We start from the raw sequence: 21,812 nt of genomic DNA, 5'->3' as shown, positions 1-21,812 counted from the left end.
AGCATTTTCTTCACTAAAAACCTGAACACAGAGCCTCTTGGTTTCAAATGCATACAGCACACACATGCATACAGCACACACACACCTACCACATGCACACACACAATGTTCTTTCATTCATAGAGCCTTTTTATTTACTTTCATTTCTTGCCTTTGTTAAATAAACATTGCAGTGCTCTGGGTGCAGAGGAGCTGAGTGGGACATCGGTTCCTCGTGGGGATCAACAGACAGGCAGGGCCTTGTGCCCTGGCCTTATGTCTGCAGCGCGGTCCTTGGCCTAGTCGCCACGCTCCGCGCGGTCCAGCACCAGCAGCGGGATCTCCTCCAGCCTCTCCCGCTGCTCCCCGCACCGCAGGTAGCGCCGCCTCCACATCGCCAGCCTCTGGAAAAGCTTCTGCAGGCTCGGGTGGCCCCACAGGCCTTGCTCCTGGGCCGCCTTACCGGGCCGCGCGTATTTGGCCTTCTTCCTGCGTGGGCTTCGCGCCTCGATCCGTCGGAAGAGCCGCCGCCAGCACCAGCATCCCGAGCAGGAGCCGCGGTCGCTGGTGGCCACACGCCGTCCGGCAGCCTCCTGCTGCCCACGCTGCGAACCACACCGCTTCAGACGCGCCACCTTCTCCAGCAGGTCGTGCTGCGCGCCCACTCGCCGAGGGCAGCCGGGCAGCGCGTCCGCCATGCCAGGCCAGGCTGGGGACCAAGGCCCAAGTCTTAGGAACTGAGGGGCCGCCAGTGCGCCGACGGCCTCTAAGAATGCAAAAGGGGCCCACAAGTCCCTTCCTATAGCCCGCCCGGGTATTCGCCTGGCGACCTCCCCATGGGTTTAGGTTACCCGGGAAACCCCAACGGAGGTTGTCAAGGAGACCAGAAAGGTGACCCCATAATGGCCAGTGGAGCCTATACACCCTTCTGGTCCCGAGTGTGCACCCCGATTCTCAGCAACAGAGGAGACCAGAATCAAAATCCCAGATAATTCCTAAGTCCACAAAGTCAGCCAAGTTCTATAATGCTTGATTTGCAGACCGCCGACTGGAAACAACAACAACAAAAAAAAAAAAATCTAGGAAATTCCCAAGATCCAACTCCATCGTTTGCTATTACTAGTCAGTCTCTACCCAGAGGGGGTTGCATAACCTGCCCTGGATCAAGGCTTGGATTTCACTCCCAAGCGTGTGTTGCCCTGGAGGCTTCTAAGATTTTGTTAACTTATTTCAGGTGTTCTGTATTTTTCAGCCAACAGGCAACCAGACTTTTAGGAAAGATCTCAAAATTTAATTTTCTTCAACTGTCACCCAATGGCCTCTTCCTTGTAGGATTATGATTTTTCCAATAATTTTTTCCTGATCACGAACAGAAGATTTTTTTTGTGGAAAATCTGAAAAACGTAAATACAAAGAAAATTTTTTTCCTGTTTATTTACTTTTGTGAACATGTTATTTTTCTCAAATTCAAGAAAGATAACAATAACTACCAGATATTATGGGTATTGTGTGCTAAGTGCTCTCTCTACCTAACATTTTTCAGGAGTGAGTCTGCCTGAGTTTGAATCCTGACTCCAATATTAACTAGCTTTGACTAGACACTGGTCAAGTTACTTAACTTCTCAGTCAGTCCCTTGGTTTATTAATCTATAAAATTGAAATAATAACAATCCTACCTCTGGGGATGTGGTTGGAATTAAATACATATGAAGCATTTAGCATATGCTGGTCATATAGTAAGTGCATAATGTTGACTTATGTAAATTGAAGCAAACAAAGGTAAGTGAGTTTATTGAAGAATCAAGACTGAGGACTCAGGCTGGGATACTACCTCCAGATAGCTCTGGGAAAGCTGTCCAAAATCTGAGTTTCACAATGAAAATTTTATACAGTCTGCAAGGAAACATTTTTACAGTTTCAAGGATTTTTACAGAGACAATCCCAGGAGGTGTCCAGTTAATGTATCTATTTGATGTGTCTACAGATTGAGGAAAACAGCAAAGATTGTTAAAGTTTGCCTTATCTTCTGGGCGCTGGAAATGTTAGCAATGCCATAAACCTCAAAGCCTATCTTTTTTCAGAAGTTACTAATTTGCTTAGAAACAACTTTTGTTGTTGCTGATGCAGCCTCTTTGCAAGGCCAGCCCAGCCATGCCTTGACTCTTTAACTTACAACCCTTAGTTGAGACCAGGGAGAGGGGTACCACTTTAATTGTTGGTTTTAGTTGCCAATAATGAGTAAGTTTTATTACCCAATCCTCATAACAACTCATGTGACATGGTTTCCAAGTGAAGCAGTATTTCCAGTCATCTAAGAAAACGAAAGCCTAGAGATGAGAGATTATTTACCTGAGATAATATAGCTTGTAAATTAGGAGGACATATTGAACCCCGGGATATATTGAGTTTTCAGTTATTTACCCTGCAATGTAGTGTTTCTTTTCCTGGTATACCTTTTCTCCAATGTGTATGCAATAAATAGTTAGGGGTCTGCACTTAATATTTGGCTAGCACCTGGCTGCAAAAATAAGGAATGGTAGGGGGTACAGGAAGGGACCATCCAGTCCTTATTTCTAGCAACTTCTAATCTTTCCAATCATCTGGGCAGGAGTACTTTTTTCCCATCACTTGAGCACACCTTAAAGGTTATCCCTCTGTTTACCTACTCTGTTTACCTCCTCACCGCTGCCCCCACGAGCCATTCCCGCTTAAGAACTGCTTTCTGTTTTATTTGCTCCTTCCACAACTTTCCATGGGTGACTCCTTGTATTCAGGCTGTCAGTTTTTCCTGCCTCCTGCACAGATGAATCAAGCACAAAGTAAGGCCTGACTGACAGACTCCCTTGGTAAGGAAACAGTAGGCCCAGACTCGGTTTATTATTTACACAGATAGTGAAAGAAAGAGAAGCCAAAGATAGCAGCTCAGATACCAGGTTCCAAGCAGCTGTGCACAGACAACACTGAAACAAATTGTGGGACAGCCATTGCTGAGGAGCTAACACATACTGCCACTAGTTTACAGCTTGCAACCATGGCCTGAGTGGGAAGAAGACCAGGCAGAAAATCTCCAGCATCATCAGAACCTGAAAGGTGATGAGAAATATCTCACAACAGCCTCCCGGGAACATAGGAGGCAAGTGGAAAAAGGTCTTGCAGCTCTTCCGTGCCCTCGGCTCCAGGAGTACAAGGCGTTCTGCCAAATTTGAGCTTTAGCTACAACTCAAGCCTGAGTGGCCTGTGAGAATATTTACAAGTTCCCCTGTGCACCATAACAGGCTGGTTCCCCTGCACGAAGCAATTCACGTCCATCCTGAATTGTTTTTCTGGTTGTCATGGGCTGAATTTTACCTTCCCCTCAAAATTCTTTTGTTGAATTCCTAACCCCTAGGATCCCAGGATGAAGGTAGGGTCTAAAGAGGCCACTAAGTGGTGTCAGTGTCTGTCTGTGGATAATAGTGCTAATGACGAGAAATGCCCAGGGCACTCACCTTGGCATCCCTGCCCTCCACTTCCATGAGTTACTTTCCTCTAGATATTCCCCTTCGTGCCATTATTACGATTAGACTGACCTTTGTGGTTCTTATTATGATTTGCAAGATGTTCCTCAGCATCGTTCAGGAAACTGAAAAAATAGGTTTGTTACAAGACCTGAAAATTACACAGCGCACGTGGCCATTGTGAGGTCTTGGGAGGAGACAGAGCTCACTTGTATGCACAGATCTGGGGTTCTCCTTTTTGGGTGGATTGAGCGTGGGGTGTCTAGGTTTTCATGGACTCACTGTTGGTGACATTAAATCATAAGAGAGGGCATTTAAAGCACAGGAAAAGAGACCAAAAAAAAAGGAAAAAGGCAAATCAGTCCCAACTGAGTAGTTATATATAAATCAAGCAGGATCTTTTTAAAACAAGAGCCTCTGCAGGGCAAGGTATTCTGGGTCTTCACCTAGTTGTGTGGCTGGCAATGTGTTTGTTTGAGATTGTCATCCCTAAAGCAGCTCAGTATCAAAGTTAAGTCAGGCATTTACATTACAAAAAAAGCAAAGTCAGCTCTTGGAGTTCACCATGCAGGGCTCTGATCCAATTGGGACACAGACACAAAGGGGAGATTATGTGAAGCGAAGGGAAGAGGCGGCCATCCATAATAAGTCAGTGAAAAAGGTTGCAGAAAAATCACACCTTTGGCACCTTAATACTAGAGCCTCCATTAATTGTGAGAAAATTTTTTCTGTTATTTAAGCCACCCAGTCTGTGATAGTTTATCATGGCAGCCCTAGCAAACTATATCTCTGGCCATTCAATTTTGCCTCATGCTCCCCTCATATCCCTCAATTACTGTATTCTCCAGGTACCAGGAGATAATTGGCACCCAGGGCTCTGGCTCCTGTCAAAGGGTCTATGTGTGGATCCTGTCTGTACAGCAACTATCAAGCCTGTGCATCTGTTTTCAGGCCACCAGTGTCCCCAAGCCACCAGAGAAGGTCTAGGCAGCCCCAGAGACAGCCTCAGACCTGGCTCAGAGACTGGGTTTTAGACACCCGTCATGACCCATAATTGCTCAGGCCAGCCCAAGATGATCCTGGGTCTAGAGTTTCCAGATAATGTATATGATGTCCAGATAAACAACAAAATTTTTTTAGGGTAGATGTATCCTAAATATGTCATAGGCATACTTATACTGAAAATTATCTATTGTTGATCTGAAATTCAACTTTAACTGGGCATCCTACATTTTTATTTGCTACTCTACTAGTATCATTGAGGAATCCAGGCACTCCCCATAAAAACACTTTGGGAGGATTTTCCTTCGGGTCCCAAAGGAGATCTCCTGGAGAAAAACTGACTAAAGATTGGAGAACTGCCCGACCCTGAGCAGAAGCAGGCTTCTTGGGCCAAGCTTGTCCTAACCCCAACATCCGTAATAGCACCAGAGACCTGGAGTCTCCAAAATTGAAAAAGAGCCCATGTTATAAATGAAGAGAGTATGGAAACCCTCTTTCTCCCTAGTCTTGGGATTTTAAAGAAGTGATAAGAAATTGAGATATAGCCCATGGTACCCACAAATCCAGAAAAAGGGAGAATAGTATAAAACACTAGCTTTAGCATCAAACAAATTTGCTTCAGAATTAACAATATGGCCTTGAGTAAGTTATGGACCCTCTCTCAACCTCAGCTGTCTCATCATTTCTGCGTATCTTACGATGTCACCATAAGGAACAAATGAGACAAGGGATGTAAGGTCATGAGACAGTGTCTCACACAAAGCAAGTGCCCGATAAATGCTAGCAATGCTGCTGTGGAATATTCTCCATTTTTGCCTGCTTCTATCTCCTGCCTCATACATTCCCCAGCACACAAGTTCTCCTAATATAAGAACCAGCAGTACCTTTTTTTCTGAAGGCCTAGAGCCAATGGCAACCTCTGCGAGTGTACAGACTCCTGGAAACTTCCTGAGGAAGATTTGGGAAGCACAGATGTGGGACAAAGGAAACAGGTGACTTTGGTGTTTTGAGGTATGGACAGTGAAATTCAGTTCACTCTGTAGGAGAGAGAGCACAGGAGCAAGAGCGCCCAGCCCGTGAAATAGTCTTCCTCACCTCAACAGTTTAACCCTCTCCTATCTCAGACACCTGCTGACCGTGCGACCAGGTATGCAGTTGGAACAACACCCAGCAAGTCCCAGGATTAGAAGATGGAGCCAGCACTCATCTCTAGAAAGGCTTAGCAGTGATGTCATCCCTGTCTGTGAACAGTGACACATTTGTAAGCAGAGGCATGAAGTGAGAAAGTGAGATCACCCAAGGTAACACCTGCCATCACCCAGATAGCTCTGCCAGAAGCAGGGTGCAGGGCATGAACAAAATTGAACAGCTTTGCCTCTTCTCTTTATGAATAGTACACTTATTCTATTATAAACATTTTATAAGGTGGCTGCTTCAAAATTGCCCTTTATTATAAGAACCAGAATTTTTTTCAAGATAATTTGAGATATAACTTTGATGAAATAAATATTTCTTAGTAAAGATGTGGATCCTGTATTAGGAAAGTAAATTCTGTACCCAAGGACATGGGATAATTACACTTTCAAATGTTTGTATGTTAGTATAATGACTGCATTTCTTTCTTCCTTTTAAAAAGATGAAAATCAAACATCCCTCTTCCTTGTCCATCGTCAAGGAGTTTTCTTTCCCAATGATGTCTTGACACTTGCAGACAACTGGCTTCAGGAGCTTACATACCTCAGTGAGCTTCCTGTTTTCCCAGAGATAGATATTTCTACCTAAGAGGAATTCTTTTCAACTGCTTGCATTAAATATTTCTATTATAATATCAACCTTTGCCAAATGACTGCCCTGTGAGATCAAAGGTGGTAGTTAGGTGGGCGGGTGAGGAAGAAGGATGAATATTATTGAATCCTCATCCCCCATCAACGTCACAACCATCATCGTCATCATCACAACCACATCACTGAGGTCATCATCATCACCACTATCATTCACTGACTTGTCATTTTATGTCAACTATAATACGAGTATTACATGTGTGCTATCATTTCTGTTTCACTACAGGTCTATCAAGTATCTAGAAATAGCCATCTCATTTCAGGTGAGGACCCTAAATTGCTGTTAAGTGTGTATCTCAGGAAAGGCAGCCTAAGCCAGGCAGGGCTTTCAGATATAGCTCCCACTTATGAATCAGCTGGGAACTTGACTTGCTCTCCCAGATGGAAAACCAGGAACCACCACAGAGGGGTAAAGGAGGACTATCAGGCTGACCAGTCACAGATATGGGATTTTTTTCTTATTCAATGATTTTCTATTTTTTTATTTGAAGTAAAACTTCTTTATAACATTATGGAAATTTCAGGTGTGCATCACTGAGACCCACCATGTGTATATGCTACCTTAAGTTCACTGCTAAACATCCAATTCTATCCTTCCCATACCATTATCTGTTTGTCCAGGTTTATCCCCCCCCACACCCTCCCCTCTCCCTTCTGGTAACTGCTAATTGGCCTCATAGTCCAAAAGGTTTTTAATTTTGTCTTATTAAGTTCACCTGTTTGTTTTCTGTCCATATATGAGTGCAATCATGTGAGGTCTGTCTTTGTCTGACTTCTCACTAAGCATACTACCCTCTAGGCCCATCCATGTTGCAAAAGGCAGGATTTCATCTTTTTCTAGCTAAATAATATTCCATTGTTTATCCATTCATCTGCTGATGGGCACTTTGGTTGTTTCCATCTTTGGTTATTGTAAATAATACTCCAAAAAGAAAATCATGAGGGGACATCTAGCTCTTGAATTAGTGGGTTTGTATTTTTCAGGAAATACCCAAAAGTGATACAATAGGATAGTAAATAATTTCTATTTTTCATTTTTTAGCAAATCTCCATATTACCTTCAATAATGGCTGTACCAATTTACATTCCTACCAGCAGCATAGAAGGCTTCCTTTGCTCCACATCCTCTCCAATATTTGTTTTTTCTTGTCTTTTGGATAATAGTCATTCTTGCAGGTGTAAGGGGATATCTCATTGTGTTTTGATTTGCATTTCTCTAATAATAACAGATGATAAACATTTTCATGTGCGTATGTAAGAAAGATAAGGAATTTTTTATGAGAAGCAACTTCTATAGCGATCTTGGGGAAAGAAAAGATATTCAATTAGAATTTAGATGTTGTCTTGTGTATGAAAATAGGAAGGGGATTTCCTGGCCCCTTGGAGATAGTGAGCTTGTAGAAAAGGACCCAAGACAACTGCATCATGTTTCTAGGAATAGAACATAGTTATCATAAACCAGGATGTGCAAAGGAAACAGCTGTTTGCTTGTTAATCACATCGGCTCTTGTACAGTCAGTGATTTAGAGTTTGTAAATATAATTCTGAAAGGGAGGATTTTTCTTAACAGTAACTCAGCAGAGTTTTAAATGTGAACTCTGTACAGCTTATATCTAGGCAATGTCCTGGCAAAGGGAATTCAGAAAAAATTTCCAAAGGATGAGATTCTAAGGTAAGGGGTCTGGAACAGTCAGTGAATGAGTTTGCCACTCAAAGCTTTCAGGGCAAAACAACTAAACCTCACAAGGTTATCAATTTAAAGAAATCAACTGTAAGAGGGAAAGTCTGAATATGGACTTAATATTATGAGGCATTAAGGAATTCTTGATAATTTTATCAGGTATGATAATGGCATTATAATTTTCCCGTAGAAGTTTTTGCAGGGTGTACAAAAAATTTAAGTATGAAATATCATGGTGTCTAGAATTTAAAGTATCCAGGGGGAAGGGCATGGGGGCAGACAGGGCAACAAGGCAACAAGCCTGCGCATGGGGATGGCTGTGAAAGGTGGGTGTGGAGGACATGGGGACTGCTGGACTCCCTCTTGTTGTGCGTATCTGGACATTGTGTAAAGAAGACTTTGGAGAGGTTAACATAAAGAGCGCTTGTTCCTGTGGCCTCCTAGCACAGGGGATTGAACAGAAGTTTGAAACTTCCTACTCAATGAGGAGCAAGTGAAATTTGCCTGGGAAATTGGTATAGAATTTTTTACCTCACTTGGCATTGTTTACAGCCCAGAGCACATCCCAAGAGGTAAGATCATGGGAGGGGGTGCCCTACATTCTACAAGAAAAGGACCACAGGCTGGGGAGGCCAAGCCAGTTTATTAGTAAGTACTCCCAGAAACCCAGGGAATGATTTTCTCACTCTACATAGTTTCTAAATCAGAAAATCAAAATAATTACCATAGTCATTTTTCTCTTGTGTTTCCTTTTAAACATGTGGGGGAAATGATATGAAATAACAAGCAAAAATGGGAAAAACCAAATTTGCTCTCTTCCAAGGACAGCTGTGAGATTCTCAGAGACCGCTGCGATGTGGAAGGGATCATGGATGCTGATTATAAGCCACACAACTCCCCAGGCGCCTTCCGCCTCGGACCTAGATGCCAACACCTTTCTTGCCAATGTCAAATGTAGAATTGCTGTTGTTTGTTCCATGATTCTGTCGGAAACTCCCCTGAAATAGCTGGCTAGAAAACTCAGGTGATTCCAATTAACCTGGAGCCAAGCCCTAGATCTCTAGAATAAAAGCTTCATTCCAATTTCTGATTTGTTGTAAGAGAGTTGGCCGAGGGCAGCATTTATTTTGGCAAATGTTTTAAAGAAGCCTCAAATATTTCTTTCAATCAAGAAATTTCTCATTTAACACCAGAGTCTCAAAAGAAAATATCTGGGGGACTCCCTGGTGGCCTAGGGGTTAAGTCTCAGCGCTATCACCGCAACAGCCCACAGTCAGGGAGCTGACCCACATATGGTGCAGAGACCTCTCCTGTGTCGCCCGCTGCTTCCCTCAGCGGTGTATTTCAGTGGATCCGCCTATTCTGCTCCCTACTCTGTCTCTGGTGAATCCTCTCACTGCCCCATCTCTGGCCTGTGCCCTCAGTAGTAATAGCAACTATTCTAGTAGCTAATGTCTCTGAAAAGAAACAAAAGCTGAAATCTCAGGTTTACACAATGGTTCCTAAAATGTTAGGGATAGATACATGTTCTAGACTTTCCCAGTCTGTCGAGGTGTGGCGAGACGAGTGTTGGCAGATGTCTCATTGTGGCTTGCTTTTGCACATGGGAACCTTGTTTTCACCACTGTAAAGAGAGTGCCTCAGAAACATGTTACTCCCTTGCCCACATAGCTCCTTCGGGTGGGCAGTCTGCTCTGGGTGATGGAATTGGGTGTCTGCCCCATCCACTCTCCCTTCTGAAAGAAGAGCCCCAACCCCCAATCCTCATGTTGAATAACTCCACTCTCCCCAGGGCCTCAGAGACTAGAGCCCAGACTGGGTGCAGAAATTGTCTTGCCCAGAAACTGGGAATCATGACAGAGGTTCCCCTTACGTATTGTGAGCGTGGAGATACCATGTAGAAAGTCACGTCAATTCAGGAATGAGGGCACCATCCATCTGAGCTTTACATGTCTATAAATGTAGAGGTATCTACTGAAGGCAATGTATTCAAACCCTTTTCAAGGGAGAAGTATTCATTCTGTTGGGTAAGACAAAGATTTTCCACAGACTTCTGAAGCAATTTCTCAAGGTGATACAATAACTTATTAGAAAATCAAACGAATTTAGATTATACCCTGTGAATGAGAACTGCTACCTCCCTGGAAATGCCACCTATGCGTAGCTTCAATTACCCAGATAATGTGAGCAAAATGTCTGACAGTGCTAGGCATTAAGCAGCATTGTAACCTGAAAAATCTAGGGAGATGATCAAAACAGCATTCAGCAGAAAATTGCCAGTCCCTGAAATCACTATACCCAGCAAACCTTCCAAATTATGTACATTTTAGGTGATGAATGTTATCTTCAGCTCTATTTTTAGCTTTCCAATCCTACAAAGCATTTGTAACAGAGAAAAGGCTCAGTAACAGAATCTATTAACTGTGAACTGCTCACTGGTATCTCTGAGGCAGAAACACGGTAATTTCTCAGACTGCACAATTTTTATTTTTGGAAGGTATCACAAAGAGATTCTTAAATTTTTATTTCTTCATAGTAGAATTCTTAACACTAGGTAATTGGGACATTCCTAAAGGTCTATAAATGAAATCATTAACACTTAGTCTTTTTCAGGCATGAGGTTGTTGAAATGCCTGAAAAAAATAGAATCTGGTTTTCCTTGATATCCAAATTTAAAAACTGCCGCCAGAATCACATTTTCAACAAAGCATCTAGTTGGTTGGTGGCTTTGATGTCCATGAAGAACGCCTCCCACCCCCTGTTCGGATCTCCATGCAGAGCGGCCAGATCCATTGCAAAGTGCATAAGTCAGCTGGGATCCCCCGAAACTCAACGTGACACAGCCTGAATTTGTCACCTACCACTCCAGCAACAACAAAAAGAAGTGATGGAAATAATCCAGCCATTTAGGGATCAAGATTCAGGGAAATGAAAATCTCGATTAGGAGGTTAACTGAGGTACAAAAGGCAGCGGTGGCTAACATAGGCTATTTCCCCAGCTGGGTCAGGGCCGAGAAACGACTCCTCCAGTAAAGTGCACCTGTCTGGAAGCCAGACCCGATGGTCCCAAAGGGCACTAGTTTAGGCTGATGGCTTTGCGCTATATATTAAAGATTTCTTTAATCTTTAATATATTTGATCTTTATATATTTTATATATTAGATGGTTTTTCTGTTTGTTTTTTTAGAGAAGAAAGCATCAGATGCCTATGAGAGACTAACACGTGGTCTCCTTGCACCCCCAGGAATCTGCAGTCCCTACCAGAGGTCAAGGGGCACTCTCCGCTACACTCCATGACTTTTGTGAAGGGAGCCACATTCAGGAGCTTGGGGAGAACACCCCAGAGGTTTTTCCAAGCTGCCAGATAGTGACATCACCACCTTGTCTGACTTTCACGTCACTCTCAGGCTTCAATTAGGGAAGCCAGGACGCTGATGAGGCCATAAGCCACACCCATCTTCCAGCCATTGGTCACCGAGGGCATCAGAGAAACGGATTCCCAGCAGTGGGTCAGCAGGGTCAAACTTCACCAAGACAAAGTGCACGGCCCCAAACCCAAGGAAGCAGCAGTGTGGCTACTGGGAACAGAGGGTCTTCAGCTGGGGCTCTGCCACTCGCCAGTTGTCATCACTTTTCTAAGTCTCAGTGTCTTCATTTGTAAGACAGGGATAGTTATATCATCTTCAAAATTGTGAGAATTAACTGAAAAGTAAGAAAGCACTTGGTTAAGTGCAATAAAATGTGAGGTATTAATATGAATTAATGAGGAAACTGAGGTTCAGTGTAATATACTAACTCCCAGCACATAGTCGTTTATGTAGGAAGTACTTCTTAAATATTTGAGGACAAAGGAGGATTACTATGATCATTTCAAAGTACACTGATCCCCACCTTCACCCCCACCTCAGCAGCAATCCATGAAATAAAAAGAAAACGAAAGTCATGGAGTGTAGCGGAGAGGGCCCCTTAACCTCTGGTAGGGACTGCAGATTCCTGGGGGTGCAAGGAGACCACGTGTTAGCCTCTCATAGGCATCTGATGTTTTCTTCCCTAAAAAAACAAACAAACAAACAGAAAAACCATCTAATCAGGCGTTAGTTTCCAGGCAACCATGTCCCATTGAGTAATATGGTTTGTCAGTTCTTTGATGCATGAGTCATATTTATGGTGGATTGCAAGCAACTCCATGCAAAGGAACACAGTTTAGGCCCAAATTGATGAGATCTTAACAGCATTTCTTAACCTTCTTTGTGCCAAGGATCTGTCCATAGACCTCTTCCATATGGATCAAAAGTAAAGCAGATGGACTCATAAAGGAAACAATTCAAATATTTTTAATTGGTGATGAATAATATATTTGCTTCATTGTTAGCATATTCAACGGCAAATTTGAACAGCAAGTCTAATGCAATTATCAAAATGGTGAGCGTGACTAGTGCAAATGACAACCGATTCGTGATTGTGGAAGCAGCTGCCATGTGACAAAAAACGTCTGTGAGTTCAGCTGGGGACAGTCATGGGGACTGCTGATGCTGCTCTGGCGTATTGCCAGTATTTAATGGAAGGAGATGCTGTATTTCAGTTGGATGTTAGTCAATATCTAAGTTCCTAAATCCATGGATGTCTTGAAATCTATCATTGTCCCCAGGTTAAGGATTCCTTCCTTAGAGCCAACAATTCAATGTTCTTAGTAAATTAGATTCTTAGGATTTCCCTCCCATCATGACTCATGATCAACTTATTTGTTATTTATTCACTGGGCCATTAGGAGCCCTGGTCTAAGCAGATCCTCAGGAAAGCCAAACTGACAGTGGAAAGTAGAGGTGTACGGCAAAAATTAACATGGAAGATGGGAAAATGGCAACTGGAGAGGAAGAGAGGGCTGAGGAGAGTTAGACGAATGTGCAGACTGAAAAGCATCTTTCATCCACCCCAGAGCCCATCTCACTCTAATTGGGGCACTCAAAGGGGGCTACTTTCCTCAGGGGTGCCTCTTTCTTTCATTCTTACAGTCCACTGGCAATTAAGTCCAACAATGCTTCCTTTTCTCAGTAATTTGTCTTTCCATCTCCCTTCCCACTGTCCCCCCTAATCCACACATCTGACACCCTCAACCACGTGACAGCCAGTCCCCAGACCCCTCTGGTGTGTGCTGGTCACTGCTGTCAGCTTTGGCCTCTTCATGTGGTTTCCCAGCACCTCCCTTATTACCCAGAGAAATCTGCAGGGACTATCCACATTGCTGGTCCCAAGGTCCACATCTCATTCTGACTTTCAGAGCCCATCATAATTTTACTCCAGGCAAGTTTATTCCTCATCAGTACTCAGAAGATGCCCCACATCCTCCTGGTACATGAGTGACTCTGCATGCTCTTTGCCACATTCATTACTTCATTGATGCCACTCTCCTCCCACGCCTCAGCCAAACCCAAACTTGCCTATCCTACAAAACCCACCTGGAGATCCTTCTCCTCCTACTGTGCCACACTGACCTAGCCCTTCTCAGCCACCACTGCCCGGACATAACCATACACATTCCCCAACTGTTTCATGGATATTAATTGCTCTCTAATTGAATTATAAATGCTGAGAAGATACCAAATCATATCTGTATTCCTCCATATTCTCCCTGGATCTGGAGTAATACTGAGCATATAAAAACTCATATCATTGATGAAGTTATAAGATGGGGAAATTTTTATTTCATTAGATCTCTTTGGAAAAGTGCTATCTATCTATCTATCTATCTATCTATCTATCTATCATCTATCTATATATATATATATATTTATACCCAAATAGTTTGACAAGCTCCTTGAGGATAAGAGTGAGGCCTCTTGGAGCATTCTCAAATAACAAAGGATGTTTTACAAATCATTACGCATAGATCAGTAGTGTAATTTATGGAGCTTCTGCAAAAGAGACAAAACAGAAAAGGGATGGGATACCATGTACTGTAACACAGTGAATCACCCCTGCTCCAAAACCTTCAGTTAATTCTGTTAAAACTCACAGAATAGCTGGTACAGGTTGGTTTCTGGTGGAAACCAAAGAAGGGATCAAGTTTTGCACTGAGGGGAAAGTGAGGTTTTGAGGCATTTTATGGTGAACAGAGAGGCCTTGACTGGCATTTAAATCTTATTCCAATAAATGATTGAGTGATGATCAGTGTGGACAGTCATCACAGAGTACTTGTGATAGCTCCCTCCCAAAGCTATCTCCCTCCCTCCTTCTCTGTCCCACTGTTGCAGGGAGTGTTAAAGTGAAGGCAAAATGGGGCTTTCCATGTAGAATGACAGGACAAGTCATTATTTGATAAAGCTTAATTCAATTTGTTACTGTGAGTTGGGTTTGGTTCTTAGATCACCTCAAGATTAGGTAAGCGATCCTTTAAGGGACCACAGCTCTAACTATTAGCTTGGACTCAGGAGGCTGCTCCAGGTCTATTAGCCTTGTGTTTTCAGGGTATAGGTGGGATTTTGCATTTACTAGTCCATCATATATCTCCTATTAAAAAGGAGATACAGGAGATACAATGTCTCCTATTGTATAGATAGCAGAGATATCTCTTACTAGCCCAGTTATCGCTGCCTCCTTCCTTTGACATTGTGGCTGTGATGGGACAGAGCTGTGGCAATCATCCTGCAGCCAGAAGGAAAAAGCCAGAACCTCATTTTGCAGCTGAGCCAGTGCTGGATGGCTCAGCGCTGGAGCTACTTGCATTTAGACTTTGTATGATGGGTGGTACTAAACACCTCTTGTTATTTCAGTAAACTCACTACAACAACATTTCTTTTTTTTTTTTTCTTTTTTTTAAGATTTATTTATTTATTTGTTTGTTTATACATACAAGCACTGGGTACAGTCAGAAGCATGGGAGGGTGAGAGAATTCACCAGAGCAGGGAGCAGAGCAGGCAGAAGGACCGAAGTACACTGCTGAGGGGAGCAGCGGGCGGCAAGAGAGGCCTGCGCGCCATGTGGGACCCTCCTCCGGTGGCCGGGGAGCAGCCGGGGATCAAACCGGCACTGCAGAGGCTGCGGGCAGCTTCACAACCCAGCGCTCAACCGCTGAGCCACCGGGGAGGCCCAACAACATTTCTTAATTCCATGAAAATATACCTGGGCCTCCCTGTTGGCACAAAGAGTTGGGATTCAGCCTGTGAGGTTGTCCGCAGCCACTGCAGCACGCATTCAATCCCTGGCCAGCCAGGGAGCAGGCCACATGGTGCAGCGGGCCTCTCCTGTCTCGCCTGCTGCTCCCCTCAGCAGTGTATTTCAGTTGGTTTGCCTGTTCTGCTCCCCACTCTGTCTCTGGTGAATCCTCTCAGCCCCTACACCTCTGGTCTGTACCCCAGTTCTTGTATGCATGAAAAAAAAAAAAGAATCTTTTTTTAAAAAAAGAAAATGTAAATATACCTATGGAATTGGCTCTCACAGTATGGAGGCTGCCACCAAGCTGGAGACCCAGGAGAACCATAATGTAGCTCCGATCCAAGGCTAGCAAAATAATGTTTGACCAAATGTCCGGGCGCCCTGTCACCCAAACAAGTTACCACATAAAATGAGTCATTACAGAGTACATTTATATTCCAGTTCTATATATAAAGTTCAAAACCAGGCAAAAACAATCTATTCTTTAATAAAGCCAGGAAGGTGGTTGCCCCAGAGGGGCATCTGGTTACTGAGAGTGTCTTATTTTCTAAGTTAATGTTGGTTACACAGGTATTTCACAGTCACATATTGTGATGTCTTATTGAGCTATACACTTGGGAATTAATACACTTTTCTAAGTGTTTGCTATACTTCAACATATTTTAAAGAAGGGTGTAGAATAGGAGTACTGGGTCTATTGGAAACATCCGTTGAAATGTCCTCGAAGGTAGTGTTGCTATAAATTCCTTCCAAGGAGTTTGTTTTTTCTTAGCTATTATCTTTCAGCCTCTCAAAAATCCTGGATCCATAGAATTGTAACCAAGGCTAAATGGTTAAATTGCTCTTAGACTGTAAAGAGCACAGAAGAAAAAGCTTATCTAACTTTCTCTCTGGTGTTCGTATTTATGATGGGTTTATATTTACAGATGAGTAATGGTAACAGCCTTGAGCTGAGCATCAAGCCTGCTTGGAAACTGAAAACAGTGAAATAAGGGGTATCCAAAGGCAGGGGACCTTGAAAAAACTGAACCCTAGCCCTATAAAAAGGCTTTTATAAACCAAGTCTTTTCTAACTGGTTTGAATGGCTGGGACCATTATTCAGTCATGTGATCATCATTACTGCAATATAGTTGCTTCTTTTGATCTTTGACCCTTGTCTCCTTTGAAACCTCTAAAAGACTGGCAACATTAACATTTCTGAGTAACTGTAAATCGTGTGTATAAACAATTGAGAGCATAACCCTGTGGCAACCAATTATATCTCGTTAGCTAGGCAAAGACTCTGCTCACCAATAGGTCCTCAGACCTCTGCCCACTTCAGCAGGAAACAGCTCCCGCAGGCAACCTTAACCAGCTGTCCTCCAGAACGAGGAGCAGAACATAGACAAAGGAGGGAATTGTCCCCAGCCTGTAATCCTAAATTCCTTTCCTGGTGGCCCTGTTTGTCTTTGCACCGCTCCAGTTTATCTTGTCTTGCAGGCAAAACCAGACACCCGGACAAAACCAGCTAAAACCAAGATAGAGGTACAAGTAAGACAAGGGTGAAGCCCCAATTTCCTTATCATCGTAAAAAGCACACCTGTCAGCACCGTGACCGATCCGGACAAGGCCAAACCTGGAAGAAAAAGGGGTGTGAATGCGGTTCCTGGAAAAACTTGCCTTTTCTCTGAAACCCACCTGATACAGACTCTGTAGACTCTCCCTTTCCTCAGTACTCCCCCATACAAGTCCCTGCTTCTCCCCTATTCAGGGAGATGGACTTTGTGACAGAATCCAGTCATGTCCTCAGGTTTTTGAGCACCTGATTAAACTTGATTTCCTTCTACCGACTCTTCTCTGGAGTTTTAGCTTATGAGCTGTGAGTAGCCAGACACCCTGAAACTCCTGTTACAGAATCATATGGCTCCTGTGTTGATTCCTTTAAATCCTGGTTGAATTGAAAGGAGTCCCCAAGAGGGAAGACATTGGCATGCTCTGGCTGGGACACTCGTCCTTCTGCCAGTCACAGATCTCTAGGCCCAACGCTGTGGGAGTCTAGACAAAGCTGAGTTAAGAACCTTCCATTTTTGTTTTAATCCTACTCTCCTTGAGTTTCCTTATAAAAACTATTGCTTTGAAATTTCTGGGCTGAAATAAATTGATTTAAAACCTGATTCATATCTGGCTCTGGGGGAGAGCCACAGCACAAGGAGATATTTTTTGAAAACCTACTCTCTTTATCCTTTTTCATTCTTTCCAGTACATGTTCTTCGAGACTCAAATCCACAGGCACTCAGTGAAACAGAAATTGGCTAGTTAGGTTAACCAAGACAGAGAGTGAATCTAAATGATCTAGTCTCCAAATTAAAATGTTGGCCTGAATCAGCTTGCCTTGTTAAAATTCTTCAAATTAAGTTTATTCTTTAATTGGTCAGAATATTTATATAGGCATCATGTGAGTGCTTGAAAGAGGTTGACCTGGTTTGGTACTCCAGCTCAGTCACCCAATAGCTGAGCGACCTTTGGCACAGTATTTAATCTCTTTGAGATTACAAACTCAGAGTGCTATGGGATGGATTACAATTCATATGTGCAAATTGCCTAAGACAGTGTAGTGACTCGGATAAATAGTATATATTGCACAGTCAATATAGACCTGACTTAATGAAGTCAAGGTATTGAAGAAAGGTACATGAACTCCTTTATTCTTCAGAAAGTTTATAGCTTTACATTGAAGAGAAAACATTTAAATAGAATCCAGCAAAGTTCAGATCATCAACAGAGCTGTACTTTACCAAATTCAAATGTTTATTATTAGATATGCTTGAATCTTAAATAAAATAAAATTTATTTTTAAACCGCTTTGGTGCATCTCATTTAATGTTTTTATTATATTTGATTGATGTTTTTAATAACATGAGTGGGTAGAAGGAAGGTAGTATATTCAATGGCATTTTAATGAACCAATGGTTTTCAAAATCTTGGTAAGTATAATTCAAATTAACAAATGTAATCCAAAAGTACAAAAAAATACATATTTTAGGATTACTATTGACAGGAGGAAATCCTGGGAGGAGGGTGAGAAATGAATTTATTCTTCTTAGCCTTAGAAAAATTCATTTCGTAGATAGTAGTCCGCAAAGTGTGACAACAGCATTGAGGAGTACTTTAACAAGCATTCTGGAAATGTGATTACAAAGAAAGTCATGACATTTTTTTTCTTTGCAGGGAGGAAAGAAAGTTTCTCTTCCTGAAATTATCGTGTCAGATAGATGCAAGATATAAGCTGAAAAGAAAATAATTATGTAATTCCTCTGGTTCAGCTTATCTCCTTTTTAAGGAATATAAACTATTAGTAATATACTAGTGAGAATTTTAATATATGAGTCATCGTGTGTGAATCATGGAACACATCAAAATGTTCTGATTGGGAAAACTGAATTATATTCCTATTCTCACACTAAAATAATAACCCCCTCCCACAGGGGCTAAAAGAAAAACAGAGTTTTTCAGCAATGAACTTTAACTTCTTTTTATTTCTTCCCAGTTTGACTTTTATGGGGCTCTGATCCAGGCTGCCTAGATCCTCTGAGACACACACTTAGCGCCTTCTTCCATCCAGGATGGCATTCTTACTCATGCACTATCCCGCTCAAGTTTCTTGCCCTCATTTGCTGTTATTTCTACAGAGATAACAAACTATTAACAATTTCTAAGACCTTTACACTTTAAAAGCACTTTCATCATCTCACTTGAACATCTTAGCAACCTTATAGAAAAATATGAATTATTAGCCATTTCCACAGATCAGGAAACGTAGGCATGGAAGAGGTTACTGTGACTTCCCAAGGTCCAAGGCCTGCCCACACCAAGTTCAATAAATCATATCCCTCATCAGCTTGATGGACACCGGCCAGCATGATTATCAGTGAGGAGAGGGAACAGTGGATGATAAAACACCAATCCAGTGACTGCAGAGACTTTCTTCCAAGAACACAGAATTTTACAGTGATGGCACATGGGCAGGAGCTGAAGCAGCACACTCGCAGGAAGAATGAGAAGCTTCCTAGGTCCTCAGGTCCCCTGTGGTCTCAGCCACCAGCATCCAGAGTCATGTCCTTCACCTTGTCATCAATACTGCAGGCCACTCCTGGGCCACCTCCCCTGTCTGCTTGCTAACTCCCTCTTGTCCCAATTTCCACAAGCCCATGACTACTGATGTCTCCACTCCCTCACTGTCCCCCAGCTTTCTCAGGTCGAATCCTAGCCTCTAACCCACCTCTGTAACTAATCACTATGACTACCCACTTCTATGCCCTCTGCTCCCTTGCCCCTCGCGCCAACTCAAAATGGATGAAAAACTTCCATGTAAGTCCTCACACCATAAAAAATTATAGAAGAGATCAATTTGAGACTTTCTTAATGAAGTCATAACCCTGGTTAAATCTAACTCTCCACCTCTTCTGGAACTGCATGTCCCAGTCGCGGGAGAAAAAGACACATACTCACCCCCTCTAGTCACCCTTTAGCTTCCTGATGGAGTTGAGTGGGACCTGAATCATGCCCTGCAAGCACATCACTCTGATCTAGTCTATTCTCTCCCACACACCCCAGTGACGACTTCATACCTGCTCTTCTCTCCCCAAACCTTTAACACCTCCTCCCCATCCTCCTCGGCAACGTGGCTCCCTACCTTACTAAGAAACTCAAAGCAATCAGGAAAACTCCTACGTTCTTCCACCACCACTCCCACCCGCCCCTGTTTGCATCCTGAGCTTCATCCTACTGCTCTGAGTAAACAGGCCCTGCCTTGCCAAGTGCTCCCCATCACCTGATGGGGTTCCACTTCCTCTCACCTACTCAAGGCCCCCCAGAGTGTCTGTCTTCTCTCTCCTCCTCCGGCACATTTACTCTCTGATGAATTATTCCCATCAGCATGTGAGTGTTCTATAGCTATCCCATCTTTTTTTTTTTTTTAAAGATTTTATTTATACATAGAAGAGCTGGGGTACAGGCCAGAGGTGTGGGGGGTGAGAGGATTCACCAGAAACAGAGTGGGGAACAGAACAGGTGGATAGACTGAAGTACACTGCTGAGGGGAACAGCGGGCGAGACAGGAGAGGTCTGCTGCGCCATGTGGAGATTCGATTCCCTGGCTGGGGATCGAACCCATGCTCCAGTGGCTGCGGATAGCTTTGTAGGTTATGCCTTAACTCCTTGCGCCACCAGGGAGGCTCTATGACCATCCCATCTTAAAAAGAAAAAAGTCTCTCACCTCACTTCCCCTTCCAGCTACCACCCTAGTTCTCTTCCTTTTTTTCATCAAAACTCCTTGAAAGAATTGAGCATACTGTCCTGCCACCCCCAATCTCTCTCCTCCTTTCTCTTTTGAATCTACCACGACCAGGCTTGCACCCTCACTATCCCATCAAAGGGTCTTCACGGTCACCAGTGAGTCCCATCACTGATCAGCCCTCTTCTCCGTCATCGGTGGCACCTGACGCAGCAGATGTTGTTTCCTTTTTGAGTCTCTTCTCTTGGCTTCCAGAATACCACAGCCTCTTGGCCTTCACTCTGCATCGTTATCCACCTTCTCCCGAAGTCTTTTGTTGGTTCTTTTTCATATTCATGATCTTTAAATGTCAGCATGATGCAGGGTTGGAACCTTTTCTCGCTTGTGTCTGTATTCAGTTCTGAGGGCAACTCATCTAGTCTTATGGTTTTAGATACTATATATAAGATGATGATTCTTAAAGTCATATCTTCAGCAAGAAACTTTCCACTAGGCTTCATACCCACTTACTCTTACCCACTTGCTCCTTGATACTCATTTGGATTTTTAATCAGAATCTTAATAGGTCAAAACTGGGCTCCCAACTCTTCACTCACCAGTCCTACCAGCTGCCTTCTGATTCAGTTCAAGGCAACTTAACTCTTCTAGTTGCTCAGACTAAGGAAATTGCCATAATCCTTGACTCTTTCCTTTTGTCTTTCCACACATCTGGTGTGTTAGGAACATTACCCAAAATCCATCTCTCCCACTGCCACCACCCTGTGCAAACCACTATGGCCTGGATTATTACCCAGGCCTGGATTATTGCAGTAATCTCTTAGGTCCGCTGCTTCCGTCCTCCTCCACTGCAATCTTATTCTCAACAGACTCCAGAATGAGCTGGTAAAATTTCATCACTCCGTCCTCAAAATCTCCAGTGCATTTCCGTTTCATGTGGAGAAAAGTCACAGACCTTAGAATGGATCTATGTCCCTGTTGGGATTCAGATGATGGGGTTTGGTGCGTGGGGTTCCTGAGTCCCTCTGAGGAAGAGTTCAGTTACAAGGCAACTTTATTGATGAGAGGGAGTGGGGGAGAAGCCTGCATAGACATAGGTGGGCAGTCTTAAAGGACAAGAAGCACATTTTTTTCCAGGGCAAGGGGTGTTCTTTTATAATGTTTTTTGATGGAATTTTTGTGGAAATTATCGCCTTGGCGTCTGTAGTGCCAGCATGCACAGGGCAGATTCACTATGAATTCAGGCGGGTGGATAAGGAGAGTCCAGGAGCCCTTGGTGGATTTTTCAGGCCTTAATGCTCTCTGAAAACCAGGTACACAGACACACCAGGCAGGAAGGCTGGCAAGCAAGGAGGCAGGCACTGGCCAGGGGAGTGGGGGTAGAGGGAG

At 43.3% G+C, this 21,812-nt stretch overlaps 1 protein-coding gene across 1 annotated transcript; it reads right to left on the bottom strand.

The window, feature by feature from the left end:
* Window positions 1–278: 278 nt before the first annotated feature.
* LOC311184205 (uncharacterized protein C1orf202) lies at window positions 279–677 on the bottom strand (the record flags this gene model as incomplete). The annotated part of the gene is made up of 1 exon (XM_084254053.1): window positions 279–677. The coding sequence occupies one exon, from the start codon at window positions 675–677 to the stop codon at window positions 279–281; it is 399 nt and encodes a 132-aa protein (XP_084110179.1).
* Window positions 678–21,812: the final 21,135 nt, after the last annotated feature.

This window comes from Talpa europaea, assembly GCF_964194135.1.
Source record: "Talpa europaea genome assembly, chromosome: 14".
Classification (NCBI taxonomy): domain Eukaryota; kingdom Metazoa; phylum Chordata; class Mammalia; order Eulipotyphla; family Talpidae; genus Talpa; species Talpa europaea.
Note: the sequence above shows the minus strand (reverse complement) of the source record. Positions and strands in the feature narration are given on the sequence as shown.